The 20,686-nt window shown below is 62.8% G+C and overlaps 1 protein-coding gene across 2 annotated transcripts; it reads right to left on the reverse strand.

The window, feature by feature from the left end:
- Positions 1 to 201: 201 nt before the first annotated feature.
- On the reverse strand, positions 202 to 11,379 carry MCAM (melanoma cell adhesion molecule). 2 transcript variants are annotated; one of them, XM_074848922.1, is made up of 15 exons: positions 11,270 to 11,379; positions 6,712 to 6,839; positions 6,391 to 6,601; positions 6,217 to 6,287; positions 6,026 to 6,113; positions 5,647 to 5,826; positions 5,433 to 5,560; positions 5,107 to 5,269; positions 4,896 to 5,017; positions 4,439 to 4,577; positions 4,201 to 4,322; positions 3,978 to 4,113; positions 3,094 to 3,238; positions 2,530 to 2,647; positions 202 to 1,625 (listed from the first exon to the last, which is right to left on the reverse strand). In XM_074848922.1, exons 1-15 carry the CDS (start codon positions 11,337 to 11,339, stop codon positions 1,596 to 1,598), a joined length of 1,851 nt encoding a protein of 616 aa, XP_074705023.1. In that variant the 5' UTR covers positions 11,340 to 11,379; the 3' UTR covers positions 202 to 1,595. The 2 variants fall into 2 exon arrangements, with proteins under 2 accessions (XP_074705023.1, XP_074705024.1); XM_074848923.1 differs by lacking the exon at positions 2,530 to 2,647.
- Between the last annotated feature and the right edge of the window lie 9,307 nt (positions 11,380 to 20,686).

Below are 20,686 nucleotides of genomic sequence, written 5' to 3' on the forward strand. Positions count from 1 at the left end.
CACGGCAGCGCGTGAGCTTTGACCTGGGTTGGAGCCAACACTCCTCTGCCGATTTTAAGCCCGTTTCCGAGGTGACGGTCCTGCTGTTGGGGAAGCAAACCTAAAGGTGGGCGCGCGCATGGTAACCTGCTCCTGGGGAAGGGAGCCTCGGAAGCAAGCAGGGACGGCGGGGCCGCTGCTAGTGGGAACAAACCCGGAACCTGGCTTGGAACTTTGTACTTTATTTTCACATATATAAAAAAAAAACCTTGCAAGTATCAGACAAAACTTCTGGAAATTTACACACAATCCGACAAAAATATATATAAACCAAAGCTGTTGCTTCAACACCACTTGTAGCTCACGAGTATAGCTCACCGCTTGTCAGGGTGCTGGCTGCTGCACGGCTCCCCGGTACCGGCAAAGGATGCTGGGGGTGCGCAAGGGGACACCTCTCCTGCCACCCAGGGTTAGCCTCAGCCCCTTGCCGAAGGGCTGGGGGGAGACAGGCTTGTGGACAGCACAGCGCTGCGAGTACGTGACTTGGAGGGGCTGCAGAGAGCGGATCTCTCTAGGAAGAGGCAGGAGAGCGAGCCGTGTTTGCAGGCGCAGGGCAGACAGAGGCAGGCTGCTTGCCCATCTCCCCGCTCCACCGCTCGGCTGCTGGAGCACCAGCCTGGCTGTGGGGCCAGGGGTGCCACCGAAGCACAGAAATAAACCATTTTTACCTGGGGCTGGTAATCGTTCAGCACAAAAAACCCTGAGACATCACTGACTGGCCCTAGCCTAATGTTCCTTAGTTTTAAATTGGGAGGGGTGGGGGGAGCCTCTGGGACCTGCTGTGGGCAGCAGCCTGCAGCCCCCCTAAAAGCAACCCAATTCCCTGTGGAGAGGGAAGCCCTCCCCCTCACGTCAGCAAGGCTACACTACAAACCAGAGAACCTAAGCCCTTGGTCTGGCATGTGCCGGAGAGATGGGCACCCCCGTCCTTGCTCTGCCAGGTACTCGCCTCCCGTAGGATCACAGCTGCCCATCGTGGAGCTCCCGACGCGTGCAGCACTGCTGGGACACGCTGGGCTGAACCAACGAGACAAGAACAGTTCAAAGGAAAAGCAAAGCACTAACACCTCCCCAGCAGCTGGCAAACACCGCTCTAACACATACCACTTCCATTCTTCGCTCGTCTAACCTGCACACCGCTACATCTAAGGTGCCTGGGACATCCCAAAAGTAAAAGCAAAATTTCACCAGCTTTTCTCAGCAAGCTTGGGTTAAAATGCATCAAAACCTTCCCACACACATACAGGAGAGATTTCCAGAAAAAGCCTCAAATCCTTCCACCAGGTAGCTTAATGGGATATTTCTTTCTAATATTGCTGTTGGCTTCTCTGTAGTAGTAAGCAAGTCCAGCTTTGCTGCTGCTAAGTCAACAACCTGCAAGCCCACGGTTGAGGTAAAGACAGGCGAGTCGGGGGGTGCCCCCCACGCACTGGGGCTTAGCACTGCGACGCAGTAATTGTCTCTGGCCGAGCTCCCCAGGTACTGGAGCAGAGGTGGGACAAGGCAATCCAAGAGCAGGAAAGGTTTGAAGGAAGAAAGCACTTAGTAGATTCCCTCTATTTTCTCAGATCGATGTATTTCTCGCTCTTCAGTCAGCCAAAACAGAAAGAGAGGGGAGGGGGGAAAAAAAAAAAAAAGCAGTTAGGGGCAAACACAAAACCAGGCGCTCTGCTGCACATGTCTGCGTGACAGACAGCAGTGCGATGGGGCAGAGCCACCAGCCCGGGCCACCCCACGGTGGCTGAACATCTGCCCCAGGGCAAGGGGCGGTAAGCAGGAGCTGCACCTCAACAGGACCAGGTGGGGTTATCGCTTGGCCCAAGGCAAATAAATCTGCAGTGGGCTCAGGTGCCGCATCCTGTGGCTCCGCAGGATGCACAAGCGTGGCAAGCCCTGCCTTAGCACGGCGATGGTCCGGCACTGATACTGTGAACAGTCGCTCAAGCCCACGGAGGCTCTTGACCCCAGAGGAAAGGAAAACACGCTGCCCGGGAAGCTCACCTCACCCTGCACTGAGAGCTTTGGCTCAGAGATGCCAGAGCAGGGCCCAGTTCTCCAACTTCCACTCTGACTCCTGGCCAGAGATGTTTATGTAGCTCCTTCCCCCAGAGCCCCACCGGGGAGCCCGGCTCCAGCTCCAGGGAGCAGGGAAGGAGGCAGAGCCAAGCAGGCCGGGCAGCAGGCAGCACGCTCCCAAGAGGTGCCAGGGGCTGGCACGGAGCAGAGCTGCACGTGCACAGGCGAAGGCTGCTCCGACGTCCTTGGTGCAGAGAGCCGTGGCTTTGTCACCTCCCCTCCCTCCCACGGCCCCTCTCGAGCGCTGATGATAGATGATGGAGGCCCATGCAGGGTGGGGAGTGCTGGGAGAGGAGCTCGCAGAGAGGAGAAAAGCATTACCTCGATGCACCCCCATACAGTCCTCGCCTCCGCTCCCAGCCCTGGGAGCAGCCCTGGCCCTGGGGAAGGGCAGTGCACGACGCTCTGTCCTACCTGGTCAGCGGCAGGTCTCTTCTCGCCGTTGGCACCCTGCAGAAGCCCCGCCTCTTCGGAAAGTTTATCTGACTTAACTTCAACTACAATCTTGTCTTTACGAGCCTCTGGCTTTGTGCTAGGGGAGGGAGGTGACAACTTTGAGACACGTTTGCGATACCAAAGAGGGCACATGGAAGGTTGAGTGAGGCCAAGCCCTGGGGCTCCATCAGGGGATGCTCTGGAGTGGGGCCGGGGCAGAGAAAGGCCGGGGGTGAAAGAGGCTCTGGCTCACAGAAGGCTTTGGGCTACCCAGCCCCTCCCTGGGGAGGGGTCGCTTGGCTGAGCTACCACTCTGCTGTCCTCCTCATCACCTCCCTGCGCAGACGGGGTGAGCAGTGCAGACCCCAGGCTGTGGGAAGCTGGAAGCGCTGCCGAGACCCCAGCACGGTGCCCCCGAGGCTGCGCTATCACCTCCCCCCGCACTGGGCAGGGAGCGGCTGGTGCAATGAGATGGGAAGCATGAGTGATGGCAAGCGCCTCTGGCCCCACGGGCTCCCCGGGAGGGCAGGCAGCAGTGCTTACATGTCCTGTTTCCCAGCGCGGCCACAGGGGATCTTGCCCTTCTTGTGCAGGAAGTAGATGACAGACCCCAGCACTGCCACCACGAGGATGCAGACGATGATCGCCACAATGATCACCCCTTTGCTCTCCTCCGGTGTCTTTTGATCTAAACACAACAGGAGAGGAAGAAGTTAATCACTGTCCCACCCTGATGCTCTTCAGCTTCTGCGTTACTGCATGCCCTTGGGGATAAGGAAAGGACCCCTTTCCCCAAGAAGGCACCGCGGGGACTCCAGTTGCCGGTGCTTCTCCAGCTCCCTGCAGGATGCAGGTGTCAGTACAAAAACGCTCCACTAGGGCGGTTTCTGTACAACTACACTTCGCATTCCGCTGCCGGCTGCCATGCCCCTGCATGCCATAGGAGGATGGCTTACAGGGTTTCCTGCAAGACGTCAGGCCATTCCTTTGCTTCCTCGCCCAGCAGCTCTGGGCTGCAGGAAGCTGCACTTGATGGCCTCGCTGGGCTACAGGCTGAGGACAAGCGGGCAGCTTCCACACCACTGCGGAGAACAGGTGGAGCAGAGCCGCCGTTCCCCACGCGGCTTGGCAGGGAGAGGAGCAGCAAGAGATGCAGTGCAAGAGCCAGCAGTCAAGGCTCCCTCCCCAGGCCAGAGGCGAGCGTGGCTCCCATCTGTGGCATGCTCGGCCAGAGCCTGGGCTGACGGACACACGCCCCCAGCGTGGTGCAGAGACTGACCTTTTCTGACGGACTCCACTGGTAGAGCAGGAAGGGAAAGAGACAGAGCTCAGCCACGCCACAGCAGCACAGCACACAGGGCGCCTGTGCGAGGGGGACTAAATACTTCTCTTGGTTCCTGGGACAGAAGGCCGTGCCCGAGACTCACCCAGCAGCTGGATGTGCTTCTCGCTGGCACCCAGTGCGTTGGAGACCCTGCACATGGCTCCTGCCCGCAGCAGGTCGTGGTTCACGCGCACCGTCAGGTTGCTGGCGATGTGCTGATTTTCAACATACTCATGAGCCTGCGAGGGGGGAAGGCAGCAAAGACGTCAGCGCGCAGACCCTCCGAGAGACCACACCCTGGACCCAGCACCCTCCCCAGGTCTCACCGTTCCGTTGACATTCCAGTGGAGAGAAGGCCTGGGGAAAGCAATGGCCTTGCAGGTCAGGTTCACCACCTCATCCTGCCGCACGTACAGCGGGGAGCTGATGGCGACGATCCGTGGCTTCCCTGTGGGGACGGCACATCAAGCACCCGTGGCTCTCGGGGGGACCAGGGCTGACGCTGGGCGGAACGGGGCTCACTCTGGCAGAGCAGCACGTCTGCACACGCACATCGGTTCTTACCCTGAACGGCCACAGCCACCTCCTTGCTCTGCTCCAGCCCCGGCACACTTGGTGCGATCACCTTGCAGCTGAAGTTGCTGGCTGTTTCGAAGGTGAGGTTGCTCAGGAAGAGCTGGTTCCCTTCCGCAACCTTCTTGCCCTGTTGGGAAGGGATGCCCCCAGGCAATGAGCCCCGAGCACCAGGCCCTTCTGCGCCCAGCTCCCCAGGCTCTGCAGCTGTCCCAAAGAGGCTCAGCCCTCCCTCCTACACACAGCGAGGGAGCCTGCAAGCACAGAACCTCCCTGCAGTACTGGCCAGGAGGTCAAGAGGTAAAGACGGACAGTGCAGGTCCATGGAAGGGGGACTCCTACCCCTGGCCTCTCAGGAGAGATGGAGCAAGCTCCTGGCTCTTCCCAGTTTGCTGCAAAGGCCAGGCTCACCAAGCCCGAGTGCGACAGTACCCGAATGCCTGCTCACCTTCTCATCCCTCCACTGGTAGTCCAGGGCCACAGGGCTATGGGCATCACAGCTCAGCCTCACGCTATCCCCTTCCTGAAGGGGTGAGGACGGCTCCATCTTCACATGGACCCCTTCAATGTCTAAGAGAGGGATGGAGACCAGGGCAGGGTGAGCAGGAGGGATGAGGCACCCACCACGACATCCACAGGGTCCCGTCCCCCTGCCTTACAGTTCACAACAAGCTCCACATCCTTCTCTAGCTGCCTCATATCATCCAAGTCCAGGGTCTGGCATCTGTATAGGCCACTGCTGCTCTTCCTGACATCATGCAGGTTCAGCACCCCAGTGTTGGAGTCTGCCAGCGATGACAGGTCCTGCCAGCTGTCATCCAGCTGCAAGCAGTGGGGAGAAAGCAGAGCCCTTAGCCCCACACAGGCACCCTCCACCCCAGCTGTTGCATCCCACTCCGCAGGGCCCTCTGGGCAGGGAACAAGGAGCAGCCAGGACACGAGACGTCTGCCAAGGGAGAGGTGCCCAGGTCCCCTCTGGCCTCACCTCTCTCTTATAGAAGCTGAAGACGGGTGCTGGGTTCCCGTCAGCCTCACAGACCAGCTTCACGTTGTCCCCTTCCTTCACCAGGGCCGAGGACGGCATGACCTGCAGCTTCACGTGCTGCGCAGGGTCTGGGGGAGGAGGAGGAGGGAGTGAGGAGGGCTGGTGCAGAGCCCCGCCACGCGGCACCAGGCATGGTCCCAAGCCCCTGACTCACAGAAAACGGTGACGTTGACTCGCCGCGACTCCACAGCGTGCCTCTGTCCCTGCAGCCAGTAGTGCACGGTGCAGTGGTAGAAGGACTTGCGGTCCTCCCGGGTTACACGGGCAAAGAGGGTGCTGCCCACCGTGTACAGCCCACTCGACTCGCGGGTCACCGTGGACAGGATCTTCACCTCTACAGGGGACAGAGCCACTGTTCCCAGCCCATGGGGAGGCCGTGGGAGAGTGGAGGGCTCCCTTGGGGGCACAGGGCTCCTTTGGGTGGCCACGGGCTGCCAGTCCCCAGCCGATGAGGCCCTGGATAGCACAGATGCCCCGGCCCCTCTCCCGAGCAGGCAGGTGTGGTTCCCTAACCCCATCCCCGTCCCACTTACTCTTCTCCTCCAGCTGCAGCTGCTCCCCATTCTTGTACCATGTGATGTTGGGGAGCGGGAAGCTGTTCCTACTCACGCACTGGGCAATCTGCAGCGGCAGAGAGCGCCTTGAGCACGGGGTGCCCCCAAGGGGAGAGGGGAGCCTGCGTGGCTGGGAGTCTCCCCCTCCTCCATGTGGGGCCTCTCCTCACCTGCGGGATCTCACTGCTCTGCACAGAGACGCCTCCTGAGATGGCTGTGATCTCGGGGGCCTCAGGGACCTCTGGAAAGAGAAGCCACCCCACGTGTATTAGGAGGGATGGGATCCCCCACCAGCCCCGCAGAGCAGATGCATGACCGTGCTGCCCTCCTGCCCCATCACTCACTGTAGACGCGGAGCTCCGTGCGGTTCTCGCCCATGCCATGGCTGCCTGCCTCAACCTGGCAAATGAAGGTCCTGGTGTCCTGCATCGTCACCCTGCTGATGGAGAGGGCGTTGTCCTTCCCCACCCGCAGACGTCCCTTGTAGTCCGTGTTCTCCTCCAGGATCTCGCTGCCCGTGATGTGGCACAGCTGCACCCGGTTGTTGCGTTCAATCTGCAAGGTGAGGGGCCGAGGCTGGGCTGACCGGGAGCCCAGGAGAAAGCCCCGGGCTAGCTGCCACTCCAGCCCACCGCCCACTGCTCCTCTCCCAGGCCAGCACTCACGTAGAACCACTGGATATAGGTATAGGAATCATTTCCAGGGATGTAGAAGTTGCACTCGATCCTGGCCGTGCCCCCTCTCTCCACTTCGACCACTGCTGGCATGGAGACCTCCAGCTTGCTGGCTGCAGCTGTGGGACAGAGGCTGTCAGGGGCGGGAAGCACGGGGAAGCCCCCGTGTCTGAGCCAGCGAGAGAGCTGAGCCCAGGCCTGTCCCCATCTCCACCCCCCAAAGGGTGTGGGGCAGAGCCATGTCCTGTGCCAGCGACCCCCAGGCACCGTGTGCCAGACCAGCGGGAATGCCAGTCAGGAGCACGGCCCCGCTCCCGCTGCCACACTGTCTCCTGCATCCACTGAGAGCCCATGGGCTCAGGTCACCAACCCTGTTCACAGAGAGGGCTTGAGGCACGCCATGCTCACACCACTGGTCTCCCCAGAACGTGCAGAGACAACCACCCACCCCCCTGCTGTTGCAGATCTGCCCTCCCCACGGCACCCCAGCCTTGCTGAAATGGGCAGCAGGACCTCTGAGCCCCCAACCAACCCCCCACACCACCAAGGCAGAGAGTGGCTGCACCCTGCCTGGGGATGGGAAGGGGCTGTGTCTCCACAGCCCACAAGTGAGCAGATCGCCTTGCTGGATGCCTTAATCTGAGCCTGGGGCAGCGCTGATCCCCCTCGCACCCTGGAGCACACATCTACTCCCCCAGTCCGAGCCAGCATCCCAGACCAGCGCCCATCACGCACCTTACTGGCCCCAAGAGCCAGGCAAGGAGGTGTCAGGAGGTTAGCAGAGGCAGGGGAAGGGGCCGGGTGCTGGAGACTGAAGTTGGTAGCACAAAGGCTGCACCTTCCCGTGGCCTGGGATCAGAGCCCTGACGTCAGCCTGTACAGCCCCCGCAGCGGCCCCGGGAGCTGGGGCATGAATGAGGCGCTGTGTTCCTCTGCAGCGGACCGGGGCATGCAGAGCAGCAGCTCAGGAGGGGTGTCCCAGCCAGCTGTGGCTGCCTGCTGCTCCCTTTCCCCCTCCAAGGCAACAGGGCCCGTCAGGGAGGCAGCGTGCCCCCCCCACCCCCCAGCTGTGGCACAGACGGGACTCCGAGCTGCTCCTCTGCTCCCTGCCCATAAAGCAAACGCAGCGCTGCCCACCCATAGCACGGGTGGCACCAGGGACCCACACCCCCGGTGAGCAGAGCCTGCCCACCCCGGCACTCCACCTTCCTTCCCAGCCCAGCCGCCTGCTTGCCCACAGCAGTAATGGAGCTCCTGGCCACACTCCAGAGCATCAGGGGAAGGTAATGGCTATCGATCCAGGACAAGGAACAGGGCAGCTTCCCAAGGGGCTGAGGGCAGAGCAGCCCCAGCCGGGCATAGCAGAGACAAGGGCTGCATCACAGCAAAGCTGGGAGTGTCATCGCCACCAGCCCTGAGGGTGCCAAAGCAAGGGGGGTCTGCATGCCCTGGGCTGGCACGCAGCCCTGCAGCAACAGGGCCAGCCGGCTTGGCACCCACGGCCCAGCCCAGGTACGGGAGCTGGAGATAAGAGGCTGGAGGAAGCCAGCTGTGTCAACAGCTCCCCTGACAGCCCCACTCGGTAACAGCCACGGCGCCTCACAAGTGAGGCAACTTCAAAGGGCATTGCTGTGCCCACAAAATACTGTTTGTCTGGAGTGGGTATGTGGTAGCAGAGCCCCAAAATGCAGCCAGGAGCCCTTTTACCACAGCAAATGCCCTGGCTTACAGGACTAGCCACCTGAGGACACTCCAACAGCCAGCTTTTGGGCCTCACCCATCCCATCAGCACAGCACAGCTGGCACTAAGCAAAGGGGGACGAGCAAAGCACTGCACAGGAAAGGAGGTGCTAGAAAAACAGGTGAAAGCCCCAGAGATAAGCATTGCACTGTGGTCAGGAAACTGGACTGAGCACACATAGGAAAAGATAACTTTTGTACTGGAGGTACTTGCCCACCTTCATGGTCACGACCTGGCTGCCTGGCACAGCCAGGCACCCGCAGACTTGAGCGAGCCTGGGGCACCCCAGTTGCCCCGCCTGCATGCTCCCCTAAGCCCTGACACTTCTGGGCTGCAGGCAGCCAGGCCAGGCTTTCCCCAAACCCACATCATTTTTAGACCTTGGGCATGGGCCCTGGGCAGCGCCAGCCCCTGGAGAGGGAGGGCTGCTGGCCCGCCCCGCTGACCCGCTCGCTGACCTGCTCGGCATGAGAGCCCTCATCCAGGCAGCGAAGCAGCCGAAACCATGAGCTCAGAGCTGGAGAATGGCTGGCATCTGGGGCTGGCATGAGGCACACGTCCCTCCCACCCATTCACTGCCCTTGAGGAGGCGGACATGGACGCCGCAGCCCCCACCCTGCCTGGAACAAGGGCTCACTGCCCCCCACCTCCTCTGGGGCAGGCTGGATACTGGCCCTCCCTCGGGCTGGAAGGAGCACCCAGCAACACCACAAGTGCAGCTAGCTGGGGGACACAAGGCCCCCCACAACCCTGGGGACACAAGGCTTCCTCCTGCAGCTCCAGGACCCCACAGCCTGCCGGGTACCTGCGTGGGCAGGCTGGAGAGGCCCTGGGCACAGGCACCCAGGCGTTAGCAGGCTCGGGGGACGTGGAGATCCTCCTTGTGCCCGGCACAGCTGCAGACACCGGTTAGGTGAGGGAACCTGGGCAGGGCTGGAGACCCATCGGCCAAGCGTGGAGCAGCCCAGCTGCAGAGCTGAGCTCCAGCCTGCACCGCGCACCCCAAGCGCCTGGCACAGCTCCAGCGGGAGACCTAGAGATCTGGAAAGGACGTCTGCAGCAAGCAAGCAGGGAAGGGAGGAGAGCCCCCGTGCCTTTCCATCTGGCTGGCGGACAGCCGGCCGGCAGCCAGGGCTCCACAAGAACAAAGATTTGCTTTTAGAGCCGGGGAAGGGGGTGGGGAATAGCACAGCCCCTCCGCCAGCCTCCTGCAGAGCCGAGGTGTGTGGGGAGACGGGGAGCAGCGCGGCTGCGTTGGCAGCGCAGAGCCCCCAGCACCACCACAGAGCCCCCGGAGCAGAGCAGCAAGAAGGGGCACCCCAGGGGGCTGGAGCTGCACGTGAGATGCCTGAGGTTTCTGTGAGTTTTTGCTCCCCTCTTGGGGAAACGAGCTGTGGCCAGATCCTGCCTGCTCCCAGCACATGCACACATGCTGCCTTCCTCTGCCCTGGCAAGGCTGCCCGTCCTGCACAGATCCCTGAGCCGGGGTGCCCCAGCTTCCGTGGAGCAGGATCACCTGCACCCCTTCTTCTCCCTGGAGAGAAGACACAGGGTGCAGAGCCCCAGCACCGCCGCCAGCGCCCAACAGCCTCCGCCCCAGCCCAGCCCTCGCTGCGCTGGGGATGGGGAGGGAGCCAAAGCCCTGCTGCAGCAGCGACCAGCACCTTGCACCCCCAAACCAACCCCACCGCCCCGCCACATGCACCAGCAGAGGAAAGCCTCACAACCCCAGCCCTGCAGCCAGGTGACAACACCCCGGGAAACCCCTGTAACAGCCGGAGGTGGCAGCGCAGAAGGGGCCAGGGTGGCACTGGCAGCCCCAGTACAGGCTCAGCCCCCCGCCCGCCTGCGAATGGCTTGGCCGTGGCCCCCTCACGCTTCTGGGAAGCATCAAGCCTTTCGCCGCGGCTGGGCTCGCAAACACACCGATGCTGCCAACCAATAACCGCCCCGCTCGGCACATGTGCCGTGGGGAAGGGGATCCCAGCACGGGCCGGGGGGGGGAAGCAGCAGCCTGCCTTTGGCGGTCAGCTCGCCCGCCGAGCCAACGCCTTGGCCACAGCCGCTTCCCCGGCGCCTGGGGCCACCTCCGCAGCGTGGCCGGGCAGGGACAAGGCGAGAAGGCGGCAGGGAGCAGCCAGCGCACCGGGACCGCTCCCTGGCCCCCGGCGAGGGGAGGGCGTGCTGCGGGGAGCAGGGCAGGGCAGGAAACGCAGCCCTGCCCCCCGCCCCGAGGGTGAAAATGGACTGGAAAGAGGATAAAAAAAGAAAGTGTGAAAAAAGCCAAGAGAAACACAGCGCTCAGGGAAAAACTCCTTAGAAGGAAAGGGGTGGATGCCGCCTAATAACGCCACCGATTCACGCCGCCGCACACTGAACACACGTGGGGCACCCCGGCACCCTGCCCCGCTCGCCCTCGCCTCCGCCCCACGGAGCGCGGCCCCGGGAGCCCGCCCTGCGCCGGCCACCTGCCCTGGCCACCGCCCCGGGGACGCGGAGGCCACCCCTCACCCTGCCTTGCCTTAGGCAGGGCGGGGGGGGAGCAAAGGGGTCCCGAGAACGGAATGGAGCACTCCCGGCTCCCCCCACGCCCAGACCCACCGCGGGGCCCGCGGACGAGGACACACACCCGCGGGGGCTGCAGCCCCCTCGGAGCGCGGCGGGGGGGGGACCCCAGCACCGCCCGCTCCCGCCGCCGGAGCGGTGGCTGCAGCCCGGCCCCCCCCGGCCAGCGGCACCGGGGTATCCGCGGCCCCCGCCCGGCCGCCCCGCAGGTGCCCCCGGCCCCGGCCGCCCCGCACCACTCACCGCAGCAGAGCAGGAGGCAGCAGTAGCCCCAGCCCAGGGCCAGCCCGGCCGCCCGCCGCCCCCCAGCCATGCCCGCCGCCGCCGCCGGCCGCCCGCGACTGAGCGGGGCCGTGGGCTGACGTCAGGCGGCGGAGGAGGAGGAGGAGGAAGGCGCCGTGCCTGCCCACCGCCCGCGGCCGCTTATCACCCCCCAGCGGCAGCAACCCTCGAGCAGATCCACACCCCCACCCCACCCCCGTTTTCAGGCATTTCCAGCTCTGCTGGAGGGGCCCGTCCCAGCTCTGCTCGCAGCCCGCCGCGTCCCGCCTGCCCGGGCTTGCTCGGGCTGCTCGGGGCAGACTGCGGGGCGCTGGGGTGGGGAGCACCAGCACAGCCCGCGGAGGGGGAGAGGGGCAGGGTCGGGCCGGTTTCCATAGGGGCTTGGGGAATGCGGGAAAGGGGGACAGTCCCCGGGAGTCCCAGGCGTCAGCGGATCCGGCTGGCAGTGCTTCGGGGCAGAGCTGACCCGCACCCCTGCTCAGCCCCACACTGCCCCAAAGCCCAGCCACAGCTTCTGGGTTGTCGTTGGACCCACGCAGGCGGACTCAAAAACAGGGGGGCCAAACCGCTCGTCGCCATCGCCTGCGCTCGGAGAGACACCTGGGCACAGCGGGGTCCTCAGCGAGCAGCAGGGGCACGAGGGTTGTGCCGTCCCAGGCAGGTCACCGAGGCCCGCAGGGTCTGCGGCCCAGGCCCTGCTCTGCCTCGGTCTCCCCGCGCTCGCTGTCCCCTTCCCCGCAGCCACGCTCTCTGCGAAGCCCCGTCCCCGCGGCAGGGCCCCCCGGCACAGTCCTGCTCGGCGGTGCCCAGCGAGCCACGGCCTGAGCCCCCGCGCAGCTGCTGAGCAGGGTGGCTGTGGAAAAACCGTTAGCTGCGGTGGCCAGGGCAGCGTGCCTGGCCGGGGGCCAGCCCGGGGGCGGAGGGGCTCTCAGGGCTGCACAAGGGTGCTATTATCCAGGGGTAAGCGCCCAGCCCCAAACACTCCTCCTGCAGCCCTGAGACAGGCACCCGCACCGGCCTGGGGGAGCACAACAAACCTCCCCAGGTGCTGCGAGTTGCCCACAGCCAACCACGTAGGACACTGGGTCCAGTGCCCCTGCCCAGTCGCTGCCTGACTCTGTGCCTCAGTTCCCCCCCAGGTCAATCAGAGCTAAAGGGGCTGCGTTGGAGGACAAAGCACCGGAGTTTTCTTCTCCTTCAAAGCCCTTCTTCTGCCTCCCACACTCTTGCTCCCCATCCACACAGGACTCCTGAAGCTTGCTGACTCACATTCACCCCACCTGACAGCAGGCCCAGGGCTGCCCCAACATCTGGCAGGAGCAGCGAGAGCACTCTCCTCCGGCTCTAAACCCAGGGGCTCTGAACCTTTGCATATCCTCTTCTCTCCTCCACTTGCATTTCCTGCAGTGTGAGCTGTGCTCCAGGCCCTGGGCAGCATGGGCTGCATCTCTCCAACCACCCTGGGGTCGGGCTGCAGTTTCCCCTGGGCCACAATATTCCTCCCAGGAATCCCCGAGCACCTCTCATACCGCCAGCCCCTCCAGCAACCCTGTGCTGGCCCCCAGCCTCGCTCCCCCACTGGTGCCATGCAGTGGCCCTTCCCATGCCCTCCTCCTGCCTTGTCTGCATGCCTGGCCAGCCCCCCCTCCCAACACTTTCTCAGCCAAATAGACCTGATGATTCATCGGAAATGATTAAATTTTTTCCCCACGAGATTAGTTGCTTAAAATGGCAATGCTGGGCAGTGATAAGGCTCATAGCCCTTGCGTTGCTGCCGCAGAGGAGAGGCCTCCTCCCAGGCGGCACGTTCGCTGGGAGGAACAAGTGCAAGGGAGCTGTGCCATCACGCTCAGGCTGCTCGCGAGCTGCTCACTGGCCCCACGGCTGCAGTGTGGGGATGCTCTCACAGCCAACGCTGGCCGGAGCTCCCTGTCTGCAGTGGCAACAGCCACCCCCCAAGCTGGTGCCCAGGCCTTGGGGACTTCCCAACAATGTGCTCACACTTTCCTCTCCCTCCAAAGGGCAGGATGCAGCACCAGAGGAGCCTCAGGCTCTGCTCCCCTTGGAAGAGGGAAAGACATGTTCCATTTCGCACAAAATATCATGATTTAAGCCCTGCAAATGCCACCCTGTGAGGAAAGAGGGCCCGAGGGGGTCCCACTTTCCCGCAGGAAAGCATTCACCAAGTCAACCAAACAGGTGGGACAACCCAGATGACACACTGCTGGTGCTAACTTTTATTCTGTGTTAAAAATAAAGCAAAATGTTGCTACTAAAACCTCTGCAGAAAATTCCCAGCAGTTGGAAAGGGCAATGCTGCTCCCTGGAGAAAAGAGGCTGGCCAACTGCTGTGGCAGGGACCATGCCACCCTGAAACAGCCTTCCAACGTTACTGCAACAGCCGCGCCTCCAGTTGGTCAGGCTTCTGCTTTTCAGACCATTTAACTTTGAAGAAAACAGTTTTTTTTCCCCTACCAAACTAATGGTTCTGGGGAAGACGGGCAGGATTTGAAAGCAAGACCCTGCTGCCCTCACAGCTGGCATGAAATCGCCCCGCCACGCTGTGTGCAGCACATGGTGGGCTCGGGGTCTCTGCGTGGGGAGCACAGCAGGCCGGCTACCTTCATCTTCTCTCTCTGACGCCTTATCTCACGCGTTCTTATTTATTTGCTTGCTTAATGCACTTGGCTTCGGCCCCCATTCACTGCTACGCAAACAAACAGTGCAGATTAGCTCCCGTGTCGCGGTCCCACGCACGCAGCCAGGGTGGGAAGGTCGGGGCGCAGGGGTCTGGCCCCAGCTGAGGCATGGAGCAGCTCTCACTCTCTGGCAGCTGAGGGAACACGGGTGTCCGGACCCCCACGGCTCCCAGCACTCTCCTCCCACCCTGCTGCCACGTCCCGGGTGAAAGGCTGTGCCCAGGCAGGCGGCTTTGCCCCTGGCGCTGTGGGGCTTGCTGGCCCCTGGCAGAGCTGCCGGACAGCTGCTTCTCTCTGCTGGGAAACCCGGGGGCTGCAGGACAGCTCGTGGGTGCGCGGGTGCAGCCTGCCCAGGGCAGGGACAATTACCCTGGAATTATCTGAGCATCACAGGTTGCAGGCACGATTTGGAAGTAATTGCATTTGGCTTTCTCCTCTGGCTCCCACTGAGCCTGGCTCGCCGCAGCCGGAGGGAGTGATGGCCGGTGTGCAGATCCAGGCATGGGGCCTGGGGCTGAGCAAAGGCTGTGTCCCAGCACGCACCTCAGCTCCTTCCACCTTTCCCTGCCCTCCCAGCAAGACCTCTGGGGCTCGGCTGGGTCCGGCCGATGCTGCCGGAGGGAGCTGGCCCCAGTGTGGGCCATGCCGGCAGTCAGAACCCTGCTCTCCCTCTGTGCCTGCCCCGACATGCTGCTTGGCATGCCCCAGGTGGGGATGGGGAGCCCCGTGCCTTCCCCAGCCCCTGCAGCCCCTGACCATGCTGATGGGGCCCAGAGCAGCCCGTGTGGCTCAGGAGGGGTCTGTGGGGTGCCCGGGGTGCTCTGGGTGCTGGCTGCCTCCCAGTGAGCCCCCCGCCAGTGCCGGTGAGCGATGAGCTGTTGGCTGGCGCTGGCTCCCTGCACGGCTCCGAGGTGGATGAAAGGCAGACGTGCAGGGCGGAAGGCAGCTGCCGCGTCCGCCCAGGCCTGCACCTCTTCACACAACACCGTCAGGGCCGAGAGGGGCCCCGCTCCCCTGGGAAGGGACGGGATGCGGGCCAGAGTCATGCTTTCCCACACTGCCCGGGAATGGCCTGCCACTTCCCGGCTGCAGGGGCATGGCAGTGCTGAGGCTCACTTCCTCCGGGCAGAAACCCCCGGGGCACCTCCCCACCAGCCTCTGGTGCTGCATTTTAGGGTGCTTTAGGGCTCATGCAATGTGGTCTGGAGTAAGTACAGGGACCTGCCAGGGCTGTCTGACCTCTGGCTCCCCATTCCCTGGGTGGAAGGCCATGAAAGACCACAAGGGATGGGGTATCAGATGTGCCATGAGGGCAAACCTGCCTTGGGGTACCTCCACCCCATCTCTGTCCACCTTTGGGAGCCCTCATCGACACCCCTGTCCTACAGCTCAGGAAAATGCCTTCTTCCACCCCCCACCCCCCACCGCCCCCCCCTTGCTTCCTCGGCTGGGCTCCCAGCGGCTTCTTTGTGTCTCCTTTCTCCTTCCTCTCCTCTTCTGCAGGGCCTTTATGTGGGGATTATTAACCATGGCTACGGGGCCTTTGTTTAGGAGGGGCCGGGAGTGGAAGCCTGGCAAGGAGCTGGGCCGGCGGAGGAAGGAAGGCTGTGAGCGGAAGAGGGGAAGGAAGGTGACATCTGGATTTCTGCACTGGAGCAGCACGATCTCCCAGGGCAGCTGCATGGAGATGGCTGGGGGCTTGGTGGATGCAGAGCAGTGGCAAAGCCCCAAAGAGGAGCCAAGCTGGCAAGGGTCGCCCAGCCCCACACCATCCAAAGCACAGCCCCCAGTAACTGCCCCAGTGATGGTGCCGCTGTCAGAGCATGGAGCCAGGAACCCCAGGGTTCCAGCTCCCCTGCCCCGGCTGGCTTGTGGTATGCAAGCGACATGGGCTTGGCCACGCTCCGCAGGGAGCAGTGCAGGCGTGGCGAGGAAGGCTGAGGAGCCGTGCAGCCCTCCCCGTGCACCCTGCCCCGGGAGCCCAACCCTCTCTGTGTGCAGAGCAGAGGGACAAGGACAGCTGGGGGAGGGAGAACTCCCGGGGAAACCTTAGCCAGCTGACAGCCGCTGCCAAGGCGCAGGGGAAAGGAGCCCTCTGCCCAGGGCTGGCCTGTCGCTCGGCATCCCAGGGGTACAGGCTCCCCACAGCCTGGAGCAGGTGCAGCGTGCAAACAGCCACATACTGCCCTCTCGCTCGCACGTGCACAGCCAGGCTGAGCCAGTCACGTATGTGCCCCAGGCTCCTCTCCCAGCCCTGGTGCACCGCTGCCCTGGTGCAAAGAGCAGGCTTTGGGCTGGGGCTGGGCAGGATGGGTGCTGACAGAGCAGCAGGGGGAACCTGGGAGCCCTGGGATGGCTATTTATAAACCGGCCTTTTCCTTCGGAAGAGCTGGAAAAAGGCCCCATTGTCTTGGTGCCAGATGGGCTGGGGCCGGGCGCTCGCCCACACAATGGGGCGGATTATGTGCCCGGCCGGTGGGGGTCCGGCAGCGGGACGCCCGGGAGGAGCAGCTGCCGCCAGCGCCCACGCGGCAACCCCGCGGCATGGGCTGCGGGGCCGAGGGCGAGGCGGGCGGGGGTCCCAGTCACGCTTGTTAGTCACCTCTGCTTTCGCCAGTGAAGGGGGAATGCCCCTTCCCTGGGCTTCACATCACCCAGCTTCGCCAGCTCGCTGTGGTGTTGGTGAGCTGTGTGCTCCGCACTGCCGTGGAAGGGAGGAGAAGCCACCATGAGGGCCCAGCATCACCCCTTATACTTGCCTGCAGCCCCAGGCAGTGAAGTCCTCATCCTGGCTTTGTCTGCAGGGCTCGGGGGTCCCCCAGGACAGGTCATTAGGAGCAACTCCAAGAGAGTGTGATGAGAGATTAGCCCCAGGCAGGTGGTGAGGCCAGCCCTAGCTCTGGGGGAGCCCCACTCACACCCTTGGGTCATGGAGGATCCCTTTGGAGGGCTTTGGGGAAGGCTCCCTGCTGCTGTGAGGACACATGGAATAGGGATGAGGACAGACAAGGGCTGCCTGGGAGAAGGCAGCGAGCAGGGCACAGTCCCCATGCCACCTCCCCACGCCACTGGCCCTGCATGCTGCTCAGCATCGGGGACATGCCGGAGCACCAGGGCCCAGGGGAACTGTGGGACTGGACAGGCTGAGCAGGGATTTCTCCTTGCAGGACTTTCCCATGGAAGAGGACTTGCTTTTCCCAGGGCTGTTTGGCTGGGCTCCAAGGGGAGAGAGATATCCCAACTCCCTTTGTGGGGAGCCACACAGCCCTGCAGAAACACAGCGGGCAGCCCTCGTGCTCCCATTCTTCCACCAGTCTGCAGGACGAACAAAGGCAGGGAAGGTGCCCACTGCTGGGGTCACCGGGGGCAGACGGGCACCCTCCAGCTCCCAAGCCTTCCCGCAGGCTCTCCCCAGCAGCCTCAGCCATGCAGCGCACAGGGCAGATGCTGGCTGTCGCTCCCTGATGGCAGGGACATGTGTGGTGGGGGATACCATCACTTCCTAGGCTAGCTGAAGGCCAGAGGAAGAGCGAGCCACGCAATCCTGGAGCTGAGCCTGAGTGGGGACAGGGGACTTTCCTGGAGCAGATGCACCAGAATGAGCTATTGTTCCAGCCTGGCCTGCGAGCAAGGGGCTGCAGGAACCTGCCGCCACACTAAGGCATTCTGCCCAGCCCTTGGCGAAGGCATCTTGAGGGGAGCCGAGGTAAAGCTGCTGGCAGCACCCAGGAGGACTGTGCTGGCTGGCTCCTCCCAGGTGCTGGGGCTGCCGCACGGCTGCGGGTCCGCAGGCGAGGACACCCTGGGGATGGTCCCAGCTGCCCGGCCAGCCGTGAGTGTGCTGGGAGCGCTGGTGTGATGCCAGCAGGACCCACACCCCAGAAACATCCTTCCTGCCTCGGGGCAGCAGCGGCAGGGCAGGATGTGCCCATGCTGCAAGGGCCTAGGGAGGCAGGGGAAGATGCTGAGACTGGGGAAGCTGCATGTCCCCCTGCGAAGGCAGGCCTGGAGGGAGCCGTGGTGGTCCCCAGCACTGTCTCCCAACTCTGCGGCTGCAGGCTGTGCTGCCAGCCCTTTGTCTGCCTCATTTTTCCCATTCCTTTGCCACCCACAGCCTGTTCCCAGCCAGTCTGCTGGGACCTGCCCAGGGTGCGATGTGAGGCAGCCCCAGCACTGCTAGCCTGGCCCCAGACTCTGCACAGCCTGGACCCCTGAGCGCAAGGTCCTGATCCGCCCCCAAGCACATTGGGCTCCAGAGAGCTCCTCAAGCACCGTGACACCCAGCCCCCCGTTGCTCCCTCCCTTCCTCTGCTTCCAGCTAAAAGCCGCAAGGACACAGCGGCTATGAGAGCTAAGGCAGCCCTATAGCTGGCTTCCTCTGGCTGCTCTGTTTCCCCGAAAAGCGGGGCAGCTGCCCAGCTGCGGTGAGCTCAGCACCAGGAAGGCACCTCAGAGGCATGATGCAGCATCAGCCCCGCAGCCTGGCTCGGTGCCAGCGCAGCCAGTGCCCTGCACAGGCCCTGGCCAGCAGTGGGTTTCCAGGCAGGGCTGGAGTCATCTTGGGCTCCTGCACCCTCAGGGTGAGCTGTGGTGGCCCCAGTTAGCACCAGCACAGCCCAGTTTACAGCACAGCCCTGTCTACCCTGTGCCAAAGGAGCACTGAGAGGCTGACAAGGGGAGGGGGGCGCTCACAAGTGGGGCCCATCCTGTCCTGCTGCTGGCAGCTGCTACGGGCACAGCTGGGAGCGCAGTGGCATCGTGCCCAGACCTCCAGCAAGTGCAGGGACAGCTGGGGGGACCCTCCCTGCAAGGAGGGGTTCTGGCTGTGGCCCAGTTGCCCTGCACCCTGACAGGGGCCTCTGTCCCCCCCACAGGGCCCCGGGAAGGCATTTTCTGTCCCTACATGCCAGCCTCGCAGCCCTTCCACTGGGAGTCCCGCTCTACTCTGCTCCAGCCAAATCAGCTTTCCAGCTTGAGCTGATCCCCTGGGTGCTCCCAGCCCCCTGCACCCCTCTTTGCCCCGTGCCGGGGTGCCTGAGCCCTGCACCTCTCTCCAGCAGGTCTGGATGCTGCGGAGCCAAACACCCTACAGCAGGGGAGAGCAGGCACGGGCTCCCCTCTGCCCCCCGGAGCAATGATGGAGAAGCCCTGCTAACGAAGCCGTGACCTCTAAACCCTGCAGCGCCTGCACCTCTGAAGCCCTGCAGCGGGGAGCCCACCGGGGCACAGTGCCCCGGGCACAGCAGGGGCATGGGCAGGCGCTGGGAGCAGGGAGGGGGAAGCAGGTGAGCGGCTGAAGGCAGGGAATGAGTGGAGCACACCCAGCCCTTGGCTCGGCTCTTTTTTTTTCCTTCTCCTGTTTGGTAAAGCAATGAGAAATCCAAACATTACCATAAATGCTGAAAGCATCCTGCCTCTGTCACGTGGGCACGGGCGCACACGCTGCCAGTGGGATCCAGGCACCCACTGCTGCGAGGGACCCCACAGCCACAACCGGCCAGGCGGGGAGGGGCCGGGGCCGGCGGGGGAGCCAGCGGGCAGGACAGACCCCAGGCATGGACAGACAGACAGATACGCATGGATCTGCCATCCCGACAGCTGTTGTGGAGGGTGGCAAAGCTGAGCTACATGAGCATGTGGACTAGACCCAAACGAGATGTGAACAGCACATGGCAATGACGGCATAAGATTGTGAGGCTGTAATAGCACAGGAATGTATATAAAATTATAGAGGCTGTTAATATGTTTTAAAGGCTTTAAGGGCTTTGTTTGACTGCCTAAAAGTAGTCATTCATGATAAAGCAGAACTTACAGCTTGCTTAATGCTCTTGCTTAATGTTGACCGGTTTTCTGATTGGAGGGATAAGAAAATTTGGAAAAGCCCAGAACGAGTTTGAGCCCAAAATCAGATGTAATAACCACTAGCCTAAACTACAGCCCCAGAAATAGGAAAAGAATGAACCCCCCTAGAGACAAGAAAAACGATTCAATGAAAAATAAGAAGACCCCAGACTTGAATATTACTGTTGGACTGGACTGTCGTGTGAGGGGCAGAAACTTAGGTTGTAAGGGTATAATTGCCCAGGGATTTTAGTGTTTGGGGTCCCTCTCCAGAGGCACCCAGCTCGAGCTGCCTAAATTTGTGCACCATGGACAGAATAAATTACACTTTTATTTTGAAGGCCTTGATTAGAGACTCTGCTTCGGGAAACCTAGGGTCGAGCCTGCGGGAAGAGGAAGCGCCGGAGAGGGAGTGTGTGTGTGTGCCAGGAGTTGGAAGAACCACCCTTCAGTGGAGTCGCCCGCTACAAAGAGACTCCGTTCCTGGCAGCTAAAGACGCGGGTGATGTGTGTGAGACTCCTTGTTTGGTGTGTGAATGCTCGGACAGCGGCTTCTCCCTTAACACAGCTCAGGGGGTGCTGCGGCTGGAGGAGAGCTGGATGGCACCGAGCAGCACTGGCCCACGCAGAGCGTGCCAGGACACGGCCCCTCTCCCAGCTCCTGCCCTGGCTCAGGGTGTTATGGGGGGAACATGCAGGAGAAGGGGCTGGCAGCTGCAGGAAAGGAACCGCAGTGTCCTGCTGCCTCAGGGCTCCTCCCTTGCTGCCCCAGGGTGCAGGGCTTCCCTCCTTGGCCCTGCACTGGCCGGTGCCTCCTGGGGCTGCAGATGTCTTTCCC

Source organism: Strix aluco, chromosome 23 (assembly GCF_031877795.1).
Source record: "Strix aluco isolate bStrAlu1 chromosome 23, bStrAlu1.hap1, whole genome shotgun sequence".
Lineage (NCBI taxonomy): Eukaryota > Metazoa > Chordata > Aves > Strigiformes > Strigidae > Strix > Strix aluco.

Excerpts from the sequence above, each read along its gene's own strand:
- MCAM (XM_074848922.1), bottom strand. The coding sequence starts at position 11,339 with ATGGCTGGGGGGCGGCGGGCGGCCGGGCTGGCCCTGGGCTGGGGCTAC. Across the intron at positions 6,114-6,216 it reads AGAGCAGTGAGATCCCGCAG|ATTGCCCAGTGCGTGAGTAG; the intron begins GTGAGGAGAGGC and ends CTGCCGCTGCAG. Across the intron at positions 5,270-5,432 it reads TCAGCTTCTATAAGAGAGAG|CTGGATGACAGCTGGCAGGA; the intron begins GTGAGGCCAGAG and ends CACTGCTTGCAG.